The sequence below is a fragment of the Ceratocystis lukuohia genome (genome assembly GCF_044167205.1).
Source record: "Ceratocystis lukuohia strain C4212 chromosome Unknown Supercontig8_pilon, whole genome shotgun sequence".
Lineage (NCBI taxonomy): Eukaryota > Fungi > Ascomycota > Sordariomycetes > Microascales > Ceratocystidaceae > Ceratocystis > Ceratocystis lukuohia.
Genome location: NW_027263527.1, coordinates 362,336 through 381,986, shown reverse-complemented (window position 1 = coordinate 381,986; position 19,651 = coordinate 362,336). Strand labels below are relative to the sequence as shown.

Below are 19,651 nucleotides of genomic sequence, written 5' to 3'. Positions count from 1 at the left end.
CACGGTTACCAAGATTGTTGACCCTGATCCAGTTCACCCTTACGTTAGGGTTAGCGTCAGACATCAAGGGTCTTCATCCAAGGCCCAAGCGCTCGACCCAGAACATGGTAATATATAAACCGGCCGAGATCCGTCCCTGGGACTAGACTTAGATAGACATAGATAACATCAATAATCACTCATCCTCCTTCTTTCTCTTCTTCACAGGACATTCAGTACGTCCTCTTAATATTTACTGTTAAGTTCCCCTTTTATTCAGAAGATTACGGCCAAGATACTTGTTCATTCCAACATCGCGTTCATTCCTAGCTGCAACATCAATGGGGCTAGCTCCATAAGTAGCTGTAGTGTGGGTAATACGCAGTTTATCAGAATCCGGAGAAGGAGCCTCTTTGAGATGGGATTTGATCCCATTCCATTTTGACTCCAAAAACAGAGTACTGACAGCAAACCTGTGTTTGTAGCTAGACACAGTATCTGGGCTCCAAGGGAGTCCATATTTGCCGGGGGGACTCGTCTCGAAGTCCTGCAGGATGAAAACCTTTCCGCGAAGCTCACCAAGAGTAGGTACCGTAGTAATGCCGCCATCCTTGGAGTAGACACGCTGGGCGGCACGGTCGCCAAGCTCGGAGCCGGGGACGAAATATTCATTAAAGTATCGCAAGAAGATTTCGGAATTACCAAATATGCCACCCCTTTGGATGCGGAGAATGACAGTCTCGCGCTTGTTTACATCCAAGAAGTCAAATACTGTCTCCAGGACAATTGAGAGACTGAAGGTGGGCTCGAGAAGTCCATGGTATATTTGAATATCATCTTTATCATATACACAGGTAACGTCGATATACCTGATGCCGCCAGCGAGTTGCCAGTACAGGTTTGCATTTTGGCTCTGCTTGAGACTGCTTTTGAGGCCGTATGTCATGGAATCACGAGTACCAGGAATGGCCAAACTTGACAACGGGGTATCATCAGCAAGTGGGTCGATCCAGTTGTCTCTGTAGGCGGCATAGACATCAAAAGACCAAGGGTCCTCGATTTCGTTGTAGGTTACAGCATAGCTAACGGCCAAAAAGCCGACCGCAGGACAAAGAGAGAAGCGCACATCGATAACTAATCAAAGAAATTAGGATTATGTATTAGTTAGGCACAAAGGTCAGCAGGGTTTGAAAGGAGGAGGGAGAACAGAGTATGAGTGGTGTGGCCGTGGGATAATAGAGAAAGATAGGATACAGATCCTTTAAAGAGTGGGCATGATGCAATACTAATAGTTATTGCAGACGGGTGTTGGCAGACTCGTCTCCCTGATATCCAAGTATGTCCGCAGCCGTGATGGTACATTGGTAACCAATTCGACAGGCCTTTGTCGGATAAGCTAAAACCGGTGCCAAGAAGCTGCCACGTCTTGTTTAGTATACTGCGAGCGGGGAAGAACATTGTATTGGCGCCGCAATGGCTTGACATACCAATATCCCAGCTTTTGTTTACTGACCAATGCGCCTCCAGCCAGTGCTTTTCGAGACCCCTATCAGACCAGAAGCCTAGACTATATATATACACGTGATATTGACTAGTCTAAAGTCAAATATCAAATAGCAGCACTAGCTATGAGTAGACAGGCTTATATGCGAAGTATCGGGCAAAGTGTATCGCTATTTCTGGATGGCCTGTTTTCATGAAAGAAGCGCCTTACTGCCAGTGCCTTTGTTGGATATACGTCCTAGCCTTTTGTGTTGCACACAGACAGCCTTCGACAGTGACATCAGCATCACTTTAACATCTCTAGCTCTCAGGTATAGAATACACCAAGTGCACCTCCTTTCAGCATATTATACTTTTATAGACATTAAATCTTTGTCCACAGAGTCTTTTCCTTGCTAGGAGCCACTAAGCTGAGTCCATAAGAAAAACTATTCATCTGTGTAAAGGAGTTTTCAAAAAGAGACTAACAATACTTGAAGTTATCTAGACAAAACATAAATCCGCAGTCCCAGTCAAGCACGCATGGATCACACTAGCTGAAGGCATAAAACCGCTGTCCGGAGCGCTACAGGTCGATCTTGTTTTGTTTAGATGATTGTATAGTGCAATTAGTAATCCACTGTCGCGTGCCGGCAGCAATATAGCTAATAATACCCGCTGCCTTTCCTTGCGATGGCCTAGATCCTTTTTGTTATCTCCATGTCATCTCGGTCCAACAACAACATCCAGGTTCGGAGACGGCGGGTGACCCCAGGCATTGCCGACGAGGCCCAAGCCGGACTACCGGTATTCCACCAAGATGTGCCGCAGATATCATCTTATTCCATGTAGGCCCAATATATGTATGTGCTCTTTCCCGGCCATTTGTATATTATGCTATCACTACTCGTCGTAGTTTTGAGGCGACCTTACTTCCATGTCATTGACAGTGGCAAAATGTGTGGTGATCTTGCAAGAAGAATTTCAATTTAGTCTATCTACATAATTCCCTAGGACTCAGTATGATCTGTGGCAATGAAGATGGCGACTAAAGCTCGCAAGACAGCAAGCGTACTGTGCCGCATCAGTAGAGTTCACAGCGGTGCCCCCCGAAGTCGGTGATGCAAGCAGTGAGAGCATGCATGCTACCACATATGACGTATGCGGCCACCACCTGGATCCCCAGAGCCAGCAAGACCAGGATGGACACACTGGAGAAGGTTCTTGGAGAGGGTTTGCGGGCTGCTGTACCGGTCTTTAAAACAACAAGCAAAAAGAGCACACAGATTTGCACCAAAAAGCCCATTACAGACCATTGTAACACACTTAACATATCAGGAACTAGCGTTAACGTATTTGACAACGTCATAATGCTGTTCAGCCAGAGGCATACTCAGATTCTGTACAAAGCTTAGCTCAATCTTGTCCACCCGAGAACCAATATTTAGATCCATATGAAATTGTTTTTCTTACTACCATTGTACTTGGCAGGGCATCTTCAAGCGTCCTGTCGTTTACATGGCCTGATTCTAAATGAGATGGCAGACAAAGTGTGATGATGTTGTTATCCTTGCAGTGTTTCTCAAAGTCGATCGAGTGGTGACTTTCATGGGCATTAAAGATTGGAAGGCGATAGCGATCACTAGACGCATCGCAGTCGGCAAGCAGTTTAATAGCTATTTCTTCAACACTACGAAGTCGCGGAGGAAATCCTCGCGAATCCAAGTCGATAATGAACTGTACAGTGGTCTGTTCATCTAGACCAGATAGTTTTCGTGATTTCAGCGTCTACTCATGCCGAGATTGAAGACCATTGTGCCGGCGACGTAACTTATACTAGCCCATTTCGTATGTCTTTGCGGCCTGTCGGAGACTTAACTTTCGGTCATTTTGAAGGGCTTGAAGAGCAAGAAGTATATTACCCTTGTTATTTGATTGAGGCATATTTAATGGTTGAGAATTGATTGATCAACTGGAAGAAACTAAAATTGTTTAATTTTTGGTGCGCATGCTTATAGTGTACGTTGACATGGTAGTGATTCATCTCATATACTCCAGCCTCTTGACATTGGCTGCTTTGGGCCTCTCTAGAAGGCATATGGTCAAGAAATCGAGCATGTGATCAGGTGTTCAATAATCCATGTGTCCAAGACTGACTTCTTTGCAGCATTTTATGCTGCCCATCAAGCCACTATGACAGAAAGGAATATCAAGGGAGGATCTAGAAGAGCCGGACTTGTTCCTTTAGTGGTTAGATTTGAACACAAAGACAGCTAAAAATAAACAGTATAACGATAAAGGCTGTGAAATGGCCCTTCCAGAAGAAAAAATTCACAGCAGCTGTAGTGTTGCTACTTGTGAGATTTGGCTGGCTGTTAGTGCCCAAGCTTCACTGCCTTTGTGTAAGTTGAAGCCAATCAGAGTGCGTAAAATGTGATGCCGACGTAGTAATTGCCTTAAAATCATGGGGGTACGTAAGCTACCGCTTTCGGCATAGCCCGCACATCAAAATAATCAAGTACTGTAGAATAGATCTTATTGTTTCTTAAAGGTTTTACTTCTACACTACGTCCTTGGAGGATTCATGAGGCGTTGATCCTTTCATGGGTATTCAGCCGTAGTGTTGTGGGTGTTACGCCTGTGTCTATGATACGGCAGTTGTAACCCTGCAGCTATTGACCACAGTAAACCAGCGCTATAATCACTCACATTGATGCATATAGATACGTGAGTCTCGTACGTATAGCGATCCTAGAAATGTATGTCGATTCTTCTGATTCTTAATGCTTGATGAAGAAGGAAAGAAACTCTATGACAGACTTACGAAGCTTCGTAAGTCTATCTCAGAGTGGGGTCAGGGTCAGATTGTCATGTGACCATGGACCCTAAAACCGACAGTGTGCACCTATGGGGCCCTAAAGACTACGGAGGTGCGCATGTAGGCGTCGCCCGAAGGTACGTCGCTCACAATTGACGTCCAAATGTTAGCCAAAGTAGCAGGAACACGCATTGGATTTATGGTCTTACAGCAGGCATAGATATTTCAAAGCAAGGCCGCAAAGTTGATAAAATCTCCCGCTACTCGGCCATTATAGAATCAATTTCTAAACTCATAATAGCAACTATCAAAGCCGTTCAGCATTCTAGATGGCATTGTAGTCGAGGTGCTAATCTATCTACACAGATCATATATTCACCACAATCCCGAGACGAGAATTGATGGGGCCCAAGCCCTAATGTAGGTGCTTCTCTGACACCATCTCATATCTGCATTCATATTACCACATAACGTAAGTTACAAGTGAGCGCCTAATCCAAGTGAGTGCCTAATTTCTTTCCCACCTACATTCACGATTCTTTCATAAAAACACAATAAAGCATCTTATTGAGTAAAATTGATTTTTATTCTCTTCTTTAGATGTCTTGACACCAATCTAACATGTTCTTGAGTTATGACCAGCCTTACTTAATCTCCCACACTGCCTTTTCCTTGCCAGCTCTGACCTTCCCTAACCACCACTTCTTGATAGTTCAGCCATCACCTGCACATTAACATCTTTCTGATCAATTTCATCTCTTCCCTCACCTGCAGTGAGCTTTCCTCCATCTGATAACCAGGTCCTTTTTGCTCTACACTGCTTACTAACAGTCATGTTTGCCTGTCAAAGCATCTGGTTCTCAGACTTCAATAAGGCATTCCAATGCATTATTTCCATTATTCCCTTTGAAAATGACCTAAGTGTCTCATGAATTCATGAGGGAGAGTTACTTCAATCATGCCTCACTTGTCTTTTGAGGTATTCAGATTTTTAGCTGGCCTCAAGCACTGTCTTTGGGGTCTTTGAGACCCAAGGGTCCAGGAGGCCGGCCTCCTCCATCGCCAGTGTTGGAGTCTGTAGCTGCACAATTTGAATACCTCGAAAGATGAGTGAGGTGGCATCAAAGAAGCTCCTTCATCAATTCTTAGGGCATTTAAGTAACTTTCAAAGGGAACAAAGGCAATAATGCATGACAATGCCTTATTGAAATCTGAGAACCAGATTCTTCAACAGGCAAATGTGACTGTTAGTAAGCAGTGTAGAGCAAAAAGGACCTGGCTACAGAATGGAGGAAAGCTCACTGTAGGCGAAGGAAGAGATGAAATTGATCAGAAAGATGTTGATGTGCAGGTGATGACAGAATCATCCAGAAGTGGTGGTCAGGGAAGGTCAGGGCTGGTGAGGGAAAGGCAGTGTGGAATTTATAGTAAAGCCAGTCATAACTCAAGAACATGTCACATTGCTTCTGAGATATCTAGAGAAGAGAATAACACTTAGTTTTAATTGATAAGATGCTTTATTGTGTTTTTATAAAAGAATCTACAATGTAGGTGGTAAAAAGATTAGGCACTCACTTGGATTAGGCGCTCACTTGTAACTTACGTTAATGGTTTGCACCCATCTGAGATCGCGCTAGTCGCTTTTAAGGCTTCGTTATAACGTAAAATGTTGAAGGTTCGTTGCCTCCCGACCCAAACCCCAGACAGCCCTACTCTACTAAATGACGGCCAGCGCTATCAATGACAATGATAGATGTCCTATGTGGCATTCCCTATGCCATAGCTTTAACTCCATTCACAGATCATGATCCTAGTCCAACAGCCACGCAACCATAACCCTCGCTTTGATATACGACATGCGCAGCTAAACCTCCCCAAGGGATAGTATTTAGCGCACAATCTCCAAAATACGTATAGTACTTCTATCACGATGACAAGAAAGTCCAGACACTTATCACTCTTTGCACCATTGCCTCATCCTGGACAAAGCATAGATCTAGCAATCGGAACGTTTATAGCTAGTACACTTAGCTTAGCAGTTTCATTAATTCCTAGTCAACGAGGCGGTTTATTTATTTTACTTCTGAATGAATGACAGTCCCCTTCATAGAGCCATCTATTGGTGGCGGGAGTAGTATTAATAGCACTGTATTATCTATTGCACTTGAGTATTCTAATGTTTTCCTTCTATTTTAGCTTTTCTTTTCTCATGTCATTATCATCACTCTATCGTCCCGCCACTCTTTCCTGGTAATAGCTTCACTGGCTGCCGCCCCCATGGCAAAACTCAGCTTCGCTATGACTTCAAGCCTATTGATACAGCCATCGCATTTGTTCCTATGATGATGGAAACTCCACATGCGCCATGAGAAATAAGCTGGCTAGAAAGGCAATGTCCTGTTAACAAGGGTAGTCTCATTGCCATTACCATTCGGAAAGGAAGCCAATCTCCATAGCTGGCTCAAAGCCAGCCTATTCGGCGCTAGAGATAGCAGTGCAATCACGGGGACACTGGGGAAGTGGCCCGATACTGGTCGTTTTGCTTCAGGATTTCCTCAACGACCTCATAGCCGGGGAAGTCCATGACAACAACGCCAAAGCAATCGCCCTCATCGATCAAGAGATGCCGGCCAATATATCTGTTCATTGCAAAACTTAGACCATTCTTCGACGAGATGTCAATGGGTTTGGCGCCAATACTAGCGGTAGCATACGTGATGCGCAGCCTGCTATCGTTTTCGGAGAGACTCTGACTAATATGGGATTTAATGCCTTTCCATTTCAAGGGCAACAGCACTCTACCAACCGCAATCTTGCGATTGTAATAAGAGACAGTTTGCGAACTCCAGGGGATTCCATAAAGACCTGGCGGACTTGTCTTGAAGTCCTGCAAGATAAGAACCTTGCCGCGAACCTCGCCAAGAGTAGGGATGATAGCACCATCTTTCTTGGAATAGATATGCTCGGCAGCACGATTTCCCAACTTGGAGCCAGCTGTCAGGTGTGCTTTCATGGAACTGAGAAATTCTGTGGACTCATCGAGTATGCCGCCCTTCTGGATACGGAGAATGACAGCTTCACGTGGGTGGGCATCGAGGAAGTCAAACAAAGTAGTCAAGACGTTCTCAAATGTGTAGCCAGTGTCAAAAAGCCCACTATACACCATCATAACACCATTGATGTATCGGCAGCTGATATCAATGTATCTGATACCGCCATCAAGCTGTCCAGCTAGACCCACGTTTTGGGTTTGTGCCAACTTGTTATTGACAATGTCCGTCATGGAATTGTGGGTTCCCGGAATAGACAGACTTGACAGATGCACAGTATCTGCGAGGGCGCCCATCCAATCAGTTTTCTGGAAATCGTCGAGATTAAAAGACCACATCTCACTGAGTCCGTCATAGGAGCCTGCGTGGGTGAAGGCCAGACAGGCGAAAGTGGCAAAGAGAGAGAACCGCATATCAGCAACAGATACAAAATAATACTGCTGAAGTATCAGGAAGGGATAAAGGGACACAGGTGTCTGAGGAAATCTAGTCGATGAGGAATGGTAGACATTTGAAAAGTCTTTGACAGTGGGCGTTCTCCCGCCTTAATAGTCGTCTTGTCACTTGGCTAAACTACACCTGTCGTACCAATATCTCAAGGCCGGAGATAACAGTGACAGTAGCTCCGTAATCTGATCAGGTAGCTTTGATCGGCCAAGCCACAACCAGCGCATGGAAGTAGTCGGATCTAGTTGCCATGCCTGACAAAATAGCAGAAATAGCCTAAGCTTCGAATAGCCGAAGTGCCCGAAAGCGAAGGTAAATACTCCTAGGCCCTATTGCCTTTGTCATTACTTCTACATTCTGCAGAACATTTCCATACCTCTTGTTGGGCAAAAAGTCGTGACCAGGCATAGCCGCGGTGTTAGCGCGGTTAAAGTCAGAACGTAATCGTAGTTAGAGACAACAAGCTTTGGCAAGCCGGAGACATGTGTTAGTTATTGCTTAGCCCTTACAACCTTACCAGGGTCTACAAATGGCAAAGAAAAACTAGCGCTGGCGTTTTTATCCTGTATTTTTCATGTATTCTTTTACTAAATGAGCCAATTATGACACAGAGAGCTCTATAGTATGAAAGAAAGCATATGTTGGTGGACCTGCTAGCTTGCCTACTGCCGGCACCTCTATTCAGCCTACAAATGGCATCCAAGGCCCTATGTTGAGCAGATATCGACTATACACATGTAGGCCTGACCAAAAAGCCATGTGCAGGCCTGCATTCATCTACAATTCAGTCTTGCCAAAGCGTGAAAACAGGCCAGTGAGCATGAAATCCGAATATGCTGCTATAGGGCCTGTATATCGGGATGTAGTATATTTTACAACTTTCAGTTTTGAACGTCTAGGGAATAGTTATCATTCTCTTCCCTACTGTTTGGACCCTTTATAGCTTATTTATGTATCTTGGGCCAAATTATGACACTGTGAAAATTCGGCTTCCGTCGGCAGCATTTCCTCGGCTCTACTACAAGCATGTGATCGCAGGGATGGGTCTGAGCGCAATTCACCCATGTCACATCTTTCCCTCGTGACTACTCTTCATACGTCACAATCGTATACTCCAACTACTAATCGTGAACTAATGGTTGGAGATTCAGTCACAAGGACAGGTATGGTTTGGAGAAGGGGTTCACTTCCAGATACTTAAGTAGCTCGTACCATCACTCGTTAGCAGATAGAACGGACAGACAATACAAGATCAACTTTATACACGCTCCCGCACCTAAGTCTTCACTAAAGACTCAGACTACTCGCTAAGTTGGTTCTCACAGACACTTATGCTAGCATAGACGGCAAACCTAGACGTCGCCGAAGAAGATCACCCCAGTAAAGCGCGGCAGGAATGCAACCCTTGTCATAGCCAGGTGGCGCTGAACGCGGACTTTTCTGTAGTTATGTGTAGCCTGTGCTATTTCTCTTCCTCGTGGTTGTTAGACGATCCTAGTGCTTGCTCCAAAAATGACACGAGGTTTCATTTTCTCTGCAATGGTTGTGATATAATGGGCTAATGCAGATTGCCCATCGTTGCACCTGAGAGTTCGGATTTAAGGGCCCTGTGTATTAAGAGTAATTAGCTGTTCTTGGCATCTAAAAGTAATCATTGTAAAACAAAATAAGGCCTACCCTACCATACCATGCAGACAGGACGCATGGCACATAATGTATACAAAGTCACTGGGGACGATCCAGTTCCTAGTAGTCATGCCTCTAGGAAATTTACACTCCAGGAAGTCACCTCTACATTCGGTCACGTAGATGACCAAGTCTTTCACATCTCGATCAGGCGTGGGAATGAATTATCGTGTATTTCTGGATTTCTGGAGTAAGCCAAACACTACTTCAGCCCTTCCTTTTGTCGGAGATTCAAAGACGCTTTGAATTGCTTTCTAGTGAGCCAATGTGGGTGCTGATGAGGACAGCCCTCGAATCGTAAGCCGGTGCATGCGTTCGCGACAGGTTTAGAATAAATGCATTTCTTCAAGGTTTCCCTGTCGTCGTCTTTATAGCTGTTGGATTCGTACGCAGGGAGAGCTGAGCTACGACGGTACTACGCGAATGTCACGAAAAGCCCTCTAGCTTTTTTCATAAGTTCTTAATGCTTTTCCTTTGGTTTTCAGGCCGTCACCAGTAGATCTTCGATCGCGGGTTATCTTTGCACATATGTTTATGTAGACTAGTATGGAATATGTGTGGTGACGCCGGACACCTGTGAGGGAAAACACACAACACCAACCTCGCAAGGCATATTGAAAGTGGGGGTGATGGCGATGCCGCATTTTATCTTCCACAGGGCAGATATGTTGGCAGCCATGAGGATTACTAATCGCTGAATGCTGGCAGATTGACATAGGTGTCGGGGCCTTTTAGAAGTGCCTATCTAGGTGTCAGTCAATGAAGCTGAAGCGTGTACCTAAGAGGATTTAAGCGTAATATATTCCGGAAGCAACTCCATGGTTTACCATGATGTCATACCAAGCATCAAATTAGCTGGTGCTGTAGTATGCAATGTTAGTGGTAATCCAAGGTCCATATGACCGCTTAGTAGTACTGCGACTCGCGAAGATGTGAGTATCAAGAATAGACAGTTTGGCTAGAGATATTCCCTTGTCCATTTTGTACGTCTGTTCAGGGCTTTGGGTTAGATTTAAATAACAAAATCCATCACCAGTAGTCTCAATACTAGCAGAACTGTAGCTCCGGGCTAAGGCCCTACAGCGATAAAGAAGCGCATATAGACAGGCGTGAAAAGGAATTTTGATACAAGATATCAAAAAATAGAAGACTAAAAAAGGCAGACAGATTTTGAGAACATGGACAGAGAGAGCCATTGGAGATATTGTCATGAGAGAAAAGATGAACGAGGGCATCTTGAGAAGGGCGATATTGCAGGATATAAGTAGTTGGGCTTGGCTTGGTGTTTCATTATGGCGCTGTCCGACAACACAATGAGCCTGATATTCTATGTCAGCAACATGCACGGGTGCTAGTCCTGTGCAAGGGGCAATATTGAGCAAAGGGTTTCATTGGGGTATCTTTAGCGAGCCCTACGAAGATCGTCTCAACGAAGACAGGAAGGAAATTCATGATACATACAGCAAGGCCTCAAGCCTAAGCACTTCTCTTCATCACTGTCTATGAGGGACACTACGCCAACAAGTGGAGGCGAGTTTTGGCAGCCATAACTCACAGAGTTAATAGCGGATCTCTATCAGTAACCTAAGTCAGGGTTACCAGGATCTGGTTCGCCCATACTTTAGGGTTTGCATCAGACATGAAGGGCCTTCTTTCAAGGCCCATGTGCTTGATCTAGACGTGGTAGTGCTGGATATATAAAACGGTTGAGATCCGCTCTTCAGGCAAGAACTAGATAAACACATAACAGTTTCAATAATCACTTATCATTTCTTCTAGGACATTCAGTACGTTCTCCTAATATATACTGTTAGTTATACCTAACATGTCGTACATCAATGAAAGGACCTATAGCTTGATAGCTGGAGGAACCTGGAATATGGCCTGCGAATGGAGCCAAAGTGGCATCAAAGGCATTGCTGAATAAAGCGTAGTCATGGTCAGGCCGTCATTGCAGCTATCGGTTTTTATCATTAGTACTGCCTAGCTACAACCACAACGTGGCGCTAAAAGGGGTAATGAGTCGAGATATATGCTCTTTATGTCTGATACTAACCCTAACGTTTGGGCGAGCTAGGTCGGAGTCAGCAATCCTAGTAACCCTGACTCACATATTCACTTCGCATTAATTAGCGCAGCGTAATGATAGATTATTTGCACCTTAATAACATAGCACACGCTCTGAAGAAAGCACAGGCACAGGCTGGGCCAGTGCACATATGTCGCTCAAAGTACTATAGCCATGCTGTCGGTGTCATGGGCGTTTAGGGACAATTCTTTAGTCCGCGTTTCTCCGGTCAGCCTGGGCCATTTCTACCTTATTATTGATCCTACGCAAAATCATCACAACTCAAGCCGAAAGACATCACCTGCGGCAATAGCTCCAGTGAAGGCCAACAGGCATACAGTTCTTGACCTAGTGAAGCAGTGCTTACTTAGCCAGGCCAGGGGCTGTGTTCTTCCCTAGCCTTTTGCATAATATGTTGTTTCTCTGTTTTGTAGCATTCAGGCACTTACATCATTTGGGGGAGCATAAACAGTACCATGTACCACCACCCTTTCGCCAACCAAAAAATAAAGTCCAACACCAAAACTCAGCTATTTCGCTTGCACCCACACTTTGAGTTCCTCCCGTTCAGAACAAGAGCTATTTCCCAGCACTGCATCAGAATAGACAGGCGTCTAGGCAACTAAAGAGAAAGAGTGTGAGCAGAAAGGTATAAGCAATAACTCAGGATGTTCCGTCGACCACTGCGACTTTATATCTGATATATTGTAGTGGCCAACAAAATAAAAACGCGTTTGTCTCATGAGGGTGTAAGTAGAATCTTACAAGGTCTAAGGTGTCTTTGTATGAGATTTTATCACTGTGTGGTGTTCTAGATACATGCCCCAGGCCTTCGGAGTTCATATGGCTGAAGACCTGTCTGTTTGTTGCTCACTGTCTTCTTGATCACTAGATAATTGGCCTTGACCTCATCGGCACTTTTAGTGCCGTGCGGAGCTGCATAATTGGTGACACGGGCTAACTGTTTGTCAGCAAAAGAGCTTAAGAGACGAGCCGCTTTGCTCGTCTATACTTGGTTAGTGCCCCCATAGAGTTGAAAAGAGTTTGGGGGCCATTTTTATGCCATTGTAAAAATATCATCACACTGTCTACAATAGTACAGGCCCACTCTTGGCAATGAATTTAGCTGGCTCTATTTAACCAATGACATTCGCCTTGCCTGAGATAGGAATACTAGATTTGTTGTTCTCTTCCATCGTTCTAACTTTCTGTGTCACTTTCTCTTTGGCTTGGTCTGGATCTAGTTTTATACTCCCACATCAGTTCAAATCTTCAATATCATGGTATTCAGCTCTGTCTTTGTGCTAGGCCTCTTAGCTTATGCAATCGATGCTCAAAGTGAGTCTGCATCATATACAGCAGACCATGAGGCTGCTCCTACATCAAACCCTGGATATTGCAATACCCCTGCCTGCCAACGGATTGCTGCAGACCTCCGTTCCAACTTGCCTTCAAACTATGCTGATCTGGACCCATGCAGCAGTTTTGAAGAGCTCGCCTGCAGTGGTTGGCGTTTGAAACATGAGCTCAAGCCTGGTCAGCATGCAGTCACCACTACCACTTTAATTCAGGACCATATCGACACAATCATTCGCGAAATCGGCGAGGGTCCACTGCCTGCTGGCATAGATTCGAGTTCCCAGGATGCTAAAAACTTTTACAAGATGAAGGCTATCTACAATGCCTGCATGGATGTAGACACCATAAAGGACCTTGGTATTGGGCCTCTAAAGAAGGTTCTTGCTGAAATGGATGGTGCTGAGAGCATCAAGGATTCTTTACTCATTCTTCTCACTAATGACATCACTGGCTTAGTCACAATTGCCCCTGTATTTGATGACATTGATCCTGACCAAATCGCTGTTGGCCTCACTGCGCCCATGGACTTCGGTATGCCTTCGCCCTTAGACTTCAATTCGGAAAAACTCCTCTTTCACTACTACCATGCAGTACAAGAGGTCCTCCCTATGTTCTATCCAGAGACCACTCCGGAAACCATGGTGGATCTTGTTCTATTGGAAGAGCAGATTGCCTCTTTATCGCCCCTGCACAACAAGAGACTCAACCTAAAGGTTCGTTTTCCCCATAGCCTTCTTGCACTCAACACGGAGAAACCAGTACTAACTTTGTCTTACTGTAGGAACTGTACGATGTTATGACTCTGGAGGAAGTCAATGCACTACTGCCTGAGCTTGGCATACGAGACATTATCAACACTCTTGCCCCTCGAGGTGTCCCTATCAAGCGTGTTATTGTGCGTAATGCAGAGTACTTCCTTATGCTTCCCGGAATCTTGAGAAGCGTCAGCCCTGATACCCTGAAGGCATACTTCAGATGGTGCCTCATTACAAGATATGAGCCATTCCTTGAGGATAGGATTTTGAAGCCTCTGAAAGACTTGAGAAATCTCTCCAAATTTCAGGGCAGCCGCCAAGATCAATGTATCACTCACGTTGACCAAAGTGTTGGTGCCATCATGAGCCGTTTCTTTATTGAGAAGGCATTTTCACCAGCTGCTAAAGATTTGGGTAAAGAAATAGTGGCTAACCTCAAGAATGCGTACATTGAGAAGCTTCGACTGACTCAATGGATGGATGAAGATAGCACTGAACAAGCTGTTAAAAAGGTGCTGAACATGAAGGAAAAGATCGGATACCCGACTGTTAGCCCAAAAATTACTGACCCTGATGATTTGGCTCACATGTACAGGGATGCAGTGGTTAGCGACAGGACTCACTTTGAAAATGAAGTTTCCCTGCGACATATGAAACTGAAAGTGGTGTGGGAATCTCTTGGCAAACCTACTGATCTCGTCGAGTGGCAAATTAACCCCAATGAGGCCAATGCACACTATGTACGCCCTAGAAATAGCCTAATGCTTCCCGCTGGCTTGATGCAGTACCCTAACTTCGATGTTGATGTGCCTGCATACATCACTTATGGTGCCTATGGGTTCATTGTTGGCCATGAAATAAGTCATGCATTTGACTCGAGTGGCCATCTCTATGATGAAACTGGTGCTCTTTCAGAAGCTTCAGGCTGGTGGACTCCGAACACTGAAGCTGCTTTTAGTGCTCGAACCCAGTGCTTCGTCAATCAATATTCAGGTCTTGTTAACGAAGTATTGCATGGTGATGTCAAAATCAAAAACTATGTCGATGGTGAGAACTCATTGGACGAGAACATTGCCGATGCTAGTGGTCTGTCAGCTTCTTATCTGGCATGGAAGCAGCTTGATAATGAGGGAAAAGGAGGTGATCTGTTGCCAGGTCTCGACTTTTTCACTCGTGATCAGCTATTCTTTCTATCATTTGCCAATCATTTTTGCGGCAACTTCCTGGCGCGTGATGGGCACATCTCCAGAAGAAAACACTTACCTGGCTGGGCACGTATCACTGGCTCTCTAGCCAATAGCGAGGAATTCCTAAAAGCCTTCAACTGCCCAGCTAAGGAGCCGACTTGCAAGATGTGGTAAAACTTGAATGTTGGAGAGCCCTGGTTCAGGGTTGGTGTTGGGGAGTCTTTGAGAGTGATGATAATTAATTTGTGTTTAGATAGAGCTTGCTAAAACTGCACTGTACACCAAAAAACATACTACTCCTGTGTTGTGCGTGTTTGTTTAGACTCAATATGATTAACTGATTGGCTGGGGAGAATAGCTGAAGATGCAGGGAGTAGACAACTACATACATTTACCAGCCTAAGCAATAGACATCTTTCTTTTTGTAATGTGAATCTCTATTGCAAGCGGTGAGCCCAAGGCCTCACCAGCAAAGAAATATTCAACATGAATGATAAGAATGCATTGCACTTTTCTACACCGTCAAGATAAAAATCACATAAAAAACATAACAAATTACCCAAGCAGCCCAAACTATTCACTATACCTTTCCCCAGATATCCCAATTACTTGCTACCTGACATTATCATGGGTTGGATTGTAGATTTGTCGTACAGGCGGTTTAGAGATAATCAAAGATTCAACACTAGATGGGAAAGGGAAGAAACTGTCTAAGTTACCCAAATGGGTAAGAGGTTTTTATCATAGGATAGTGGGGATGTTGTGTAGGCATGTCTTGTGATTGTGTTCTGTGAAGCTCGTGTAACCATAAACTCACAGGCTCAGCCGTAACAGCGATGCACTTTAAATCCTCCCCTGATGTTCCTTTCTACGACAGTGGCTCAACGGGTGCTACAAAATGCTGTAAAGAAGTCAGTCCTGAAATATAGGTTATTGAGCACTTAATCGGATGCTCAATTTCTCAACTGTAGGCCTGCTTGAGCAGTCCAAAGCAGCCAACATCAAGAGGCTGAAGTAGATGAGATGGATGAGATAACAGACAAAGCATAATAATATGTTGCGAGGCGCTCTAAGCAGGTTAAGTGGCGTCCCATACCTGCCCCAACTTCTTCACAACCAAGATCCATACCTCTTGTGGCTGAACACCCATGAAAGGGTTGACACCCTATCATGAATCCCCTCATGAGCACAATACAAAAGGAGTGAAGTCCAAGAACGTAGCGTAAAACCCTTGATAAAAACAACTGATTCAAACATTAAGATCTATTCTGCAGTCAAAGATCGGAAGACAATAGTGTCGGTAACCTAGATCAGGGTTACCAGCACATTTACCCCTCGCTAAATTGAGGTGAATGTTAGGGTTAGTTTTAGACATAAAGAGCCCCTTCTAACGCCGTTTGTTTGGTCGGACACAGCAGTGAGGGTTGAGATCTACACATCGAGTGGGAATTAGAAAAAGAATGAACAACTATGAATCATAGACTTCGTCCTCTTCTCATTCTAAGAACATCGGTACATACTCCTCCCAATTTACACTATTATGGCTAGGGTTTTGGTTTTTTTAAGCTCTAATGCCAGATTAATCATTCTGTACAGCGATGGAAGTCATGCAGCGGTCATATATTTGTTTACCGGCTAGAGGCTTCTGCTAACTAAGCTAAGGAGGAATGGATGGCTATGTGCTTCTTGAATAATATTTACTGTTGCCACCTTCTAGAACATTGCTCTCACGGCCTTCAGCAACTAGATACTGGAGTATTTATTGCCTCCAAAGCTGCATACCGCTGAGAACTGGAAAAGTTCACTTCCCTGACTGATTCTGCTCCCATGGATAAGGTCAACTTCATTACAGTTTATGCTAAGGCCCGTGAAGTGGGAACGACTAGGTGAAGTGCACTCTATGGCTGGAGAGTTACTGGGAATTGGCCAATTTCTCGAGCCAAAGCTTTATGGCACCCAGAAATTCGAGAGGATAGGCCGAATGACGGTCTGAAAAGGACTCCAGAGTGGACGGCATATTTCGCGTCGGATGATACACCAAAACCTAGCTTCCATAGTTGCGATCCTAGGCTTAACAAAACACCAAAGGTGCAGAGACAGTATAGAGTGACAGCTAAAAGGGTTGAGGCGCAACAGACGTTCATGAGGATTGTTGGCCTGGAGGTGGAACTGGCTCATCAGAAAAGAGGAAAGAAGCGGAAGGTCATACCTTAGTCCAACAATTGTTTCATGACTCCAAGTAAAGCTCTAGTAGTTGGAGAAAACATTTCCGAAAAAGAAAGTGAAAAGAAGCTTTTTGTGGTAAATGACAGCTCTTCAGAGGAGCCGGGGTCAGAATCAGAGTCTGCTTCGGTTCTTGATGTTAGATAGGAAAGCACACCACCTTAGCGAACCACTAGGCCCGTGAGACTAGCCAAAAGTACCAAGAATTAATCGGCAAATCATTGGCATACTTCAATGAGGTAAAAGTTTGCAAATAACTTCTATTTTGACTGAGCTCGGTGTAAGTGAAATAAATAGCCGAGTTTTGGTGGTGGAATCTTTCTTTTGCTTGACGAAAGGGTATTTGCTAGAAAAGAATTCCCAACCCAACGGGGCTTCTCTGAACGCTCGCCATTGTCACCAGGCCTGGCCTCGGTTTTCTTAGAACATGATTATATCAACGTGGACGTCGGACCTGTGATCAAGTTACCATAGGGCCGCATGAGCAGAGGTATGGAATTTCCCAAGTCAAACTTCTTAGAGAAGATTGAAGTTGTGAAATTATCAGCCACTTAAAGCACCCCAAGAAGATAGTACTACGCGATTGGTGTAATACGGTACTCAGCAATCAGGCCGACCTAAAATCTTAGGGGCTGATTTATAAAAAAGAAAAAAAAAAAAAAAAAAAGAAAACTCCGCCCTATGCCGACGCTAGGGCCAGGGCCTTTCTGTGCTCCTGGCAAGATAGTATTTCAAGGATTTAGATCCCAACTCTATTTATAATTACCCTACAACTTAAACTCGGATACGTCGTGGTCCCAGTCAGAGAGGTCTTTTGAGCTGATGAGCAAGCAAGTTCTGTGTGTTATGTACAGGGCTAAATTGGCGAAGGACGCAGGCATGGCTTAGGGCCTTTTGGATATCCAGTATTGGTCACCTTTCTACGATTTTACATGAAAGCTCAGGAACAGCATTTGACAAATTTCATGCGCCAGGTGTACCTTGGCTGATCAAAGCTTTTCAAAGTCATTGGGATACTATGAACATTATGGCTGGCGTTCAAATGTTGACACATTAGATTTATCAAGGTTTGGTCATGGCCAAACCATATAAGTACAGCATGCCCACTGCCCAAGACTATTGCATGCCTTTTGGTCCTCACCGTCTAACTGCTACAGATGCCCCTCCTCGTTTATTTCCTATTATTCTTTTAGTCTGTCTACCACCTAACATTTGGGTGGGTTTGCTGTTTACATGCGCTGCTCTCTCTTCACAGTACTGGCCTCTCTGGCCTTCAGTCATGCTGGCATCTTCAAAGATATCGAGGACAAGTGGTCTTTTGATCTTGACGACGGCGATCAGTCTGAATGGATGGACACCATCGGGGACGAAGTGGCTCTGACGGCCCTGTCCATTCCTGGAACCCACAACTCCGTGACAGGCATGTCCGGTGTCTCACGGACCCAAAACATCCCCCTAGACGAACAACTTATTGCTGGCATCAGATATATCGATATTACCTGCTGGTACACCCACGATGATATTATGATTTATAACGGGCGAACTGCTACTGGCTCCAATCTCAAATCCGTCTTGATCACTTTGTATCAATTTCTCTATAATCACCCTAGTGAAGCCATTATTCTCCGCATTCATCAGGGCGGCGGCATACTTGGTAGTTCCAGGGCATTTCTCAGGTCTATGGAAGGTTACTTTAGTTCTGATTCTGAATTTGGTCAGCATCACCAAGAGTATATCTACTCCGAGTACACCGTTGAAGATGGTATCCCTACACTTGGCCAGGTTCGCGGTAAAGTTCTTATTCTGAGGGATTTTAAAAGCAGTTCACCCGCCAGTTATGGCATCCCCTGGAGCTCAGATACTGTCTCGAGTTACAAACCTGGGTTTACTGTTAGTACCCTTTTGCTGAACCGGAAATGGAACGCCATCAAATCCCACCTTGGCCGAGGTCGCTCCCAAGACTTTAACAAGCTGCGTATTACCTACACTACTCCTAGTGTAGGCGTCAAGGTCAAGCCTATTGATTTTGCTGTTGAAAATCAGGGTCGTGTTGGGATGAACGGACTTCTTGGTGACTACCTCTCACTTAAAAAGGGCAGCTTTTTTGGTGTTGTTGTCATGGACTTCCCTGGCTATAGTCTTATCGACGAGATCTTGAAGCTTAACAAGGATTATCAGGACTCTGAGCTAGATGATTCTTCTTCTCATAGCAGTGATGCGACCACTGTGGAGGATTTTGATTTTGACGAAGTTCATGGTGGCGAGACTCACCCGGCCGAGGCTAGTGGTGATGATGTTGATGAGGTTGGTGGTGATGGTGTTGATGAGGTTGGTGGTGATGATGTTGATGAGGTTGGTGGTGATGAGAGAAAAGTAGAACCAATGATCTAGAAGGAGAAAGATACCGGGACATCTAAGGTTAATGCATGGGGTGACCTTCCCTAGGGCCAGGGCCTCGGAGCTTGAAGAGGCGAGTTCTACGCTTTCTAACCGTCCAAGGATGGAAAAAAGATAACGCATCCACAGTAGAAGACTGTTTGCAACACAGGATGCAGAGTACTCAACGGGACGGCGTCGCGTTGAGCTAGGGCTATGTG

General features: G+C 44.8%; 4 protein-coding genes across 4 annotated transcripts; 2 read left to right on the top strand and 2 right to left on the bottom strand.

The window, feature by feature from the left end:
* Positions 1-238: 238 nt before the first annotated feature.
* Positions 239-1,769, bottom strand: HOO65_080096 (1-phosphatidylinositol phosphodiesterase; the record flags this gene model as incomplete). Its single annotated transcript, XM_071004255.1, has 3 exons — positions 239-1,113; positions 1,467-1,541; positions 1,694-1,769. 3 exons carry the CDS (start codon positions 1,767-1,769, stop codon positions 239-241), a joined length of 1,026 nt encoding a protein of 341 aa, XP_070856327.1.
* A 5,010-nt stretch (positions 1,770-6,779) lies between these two features.
* On the bottom strand, positions 6,780-7,742 carry HOO65_080095 (1-phosphatidylinositol phosphodiesterase; the record flags this gene model as incomplete). Its single annotated transcript, XM_071001435.1, has 1 exon — positions 6,780-7,742. The coding sequence occupies one exon, from the start codon at positions 7,740-7,742 to the stop codon at positions 6,780-6,782; it is 963 nt and encodes a 320-aa protein (XP_070856326.1).
* Positions 7,743-12,810: 5,068 nt separating this feature from the next.
* Positions 12,811-15,005, top strand: HOO65_080094 (endothelin-converting enzyme 1; the record flags this gene model as incomplete). The annotated part of the gene is made up of 3 exons (XM_071004189.1): positions 12,811-13,420; positions 13,481-13,602; positions 13,671-15,005. 3 exons carry the CDS (start codon positions 12,811-12,813, stop codon positions 15,003-15,005), a joined length of 2,067 nt encoding a protein of 688 aa, XP_070856325.1.
* A 3,282-nt stretch (positions 15,006-18,287) lies between these two features.
* On the top strand, positions 18,288-19,445 carry HOO65_080093 (1-phosphatidylinositol phosphodiesterase; the record flags this gene model as incomplete). The annotated part of the gene is made up of 1 exon (XM_071001434.1): positions 18,288-19,445. One exon carries the CDS (start codon positions 18,288-18,290, stop codon positions 19,443-19,445), a length of 1,158 nt encoding a protein of 385 aa, XP_070856324.1.
* Positions 19,446-19,651: the final 206 nt, after the last annotated feature.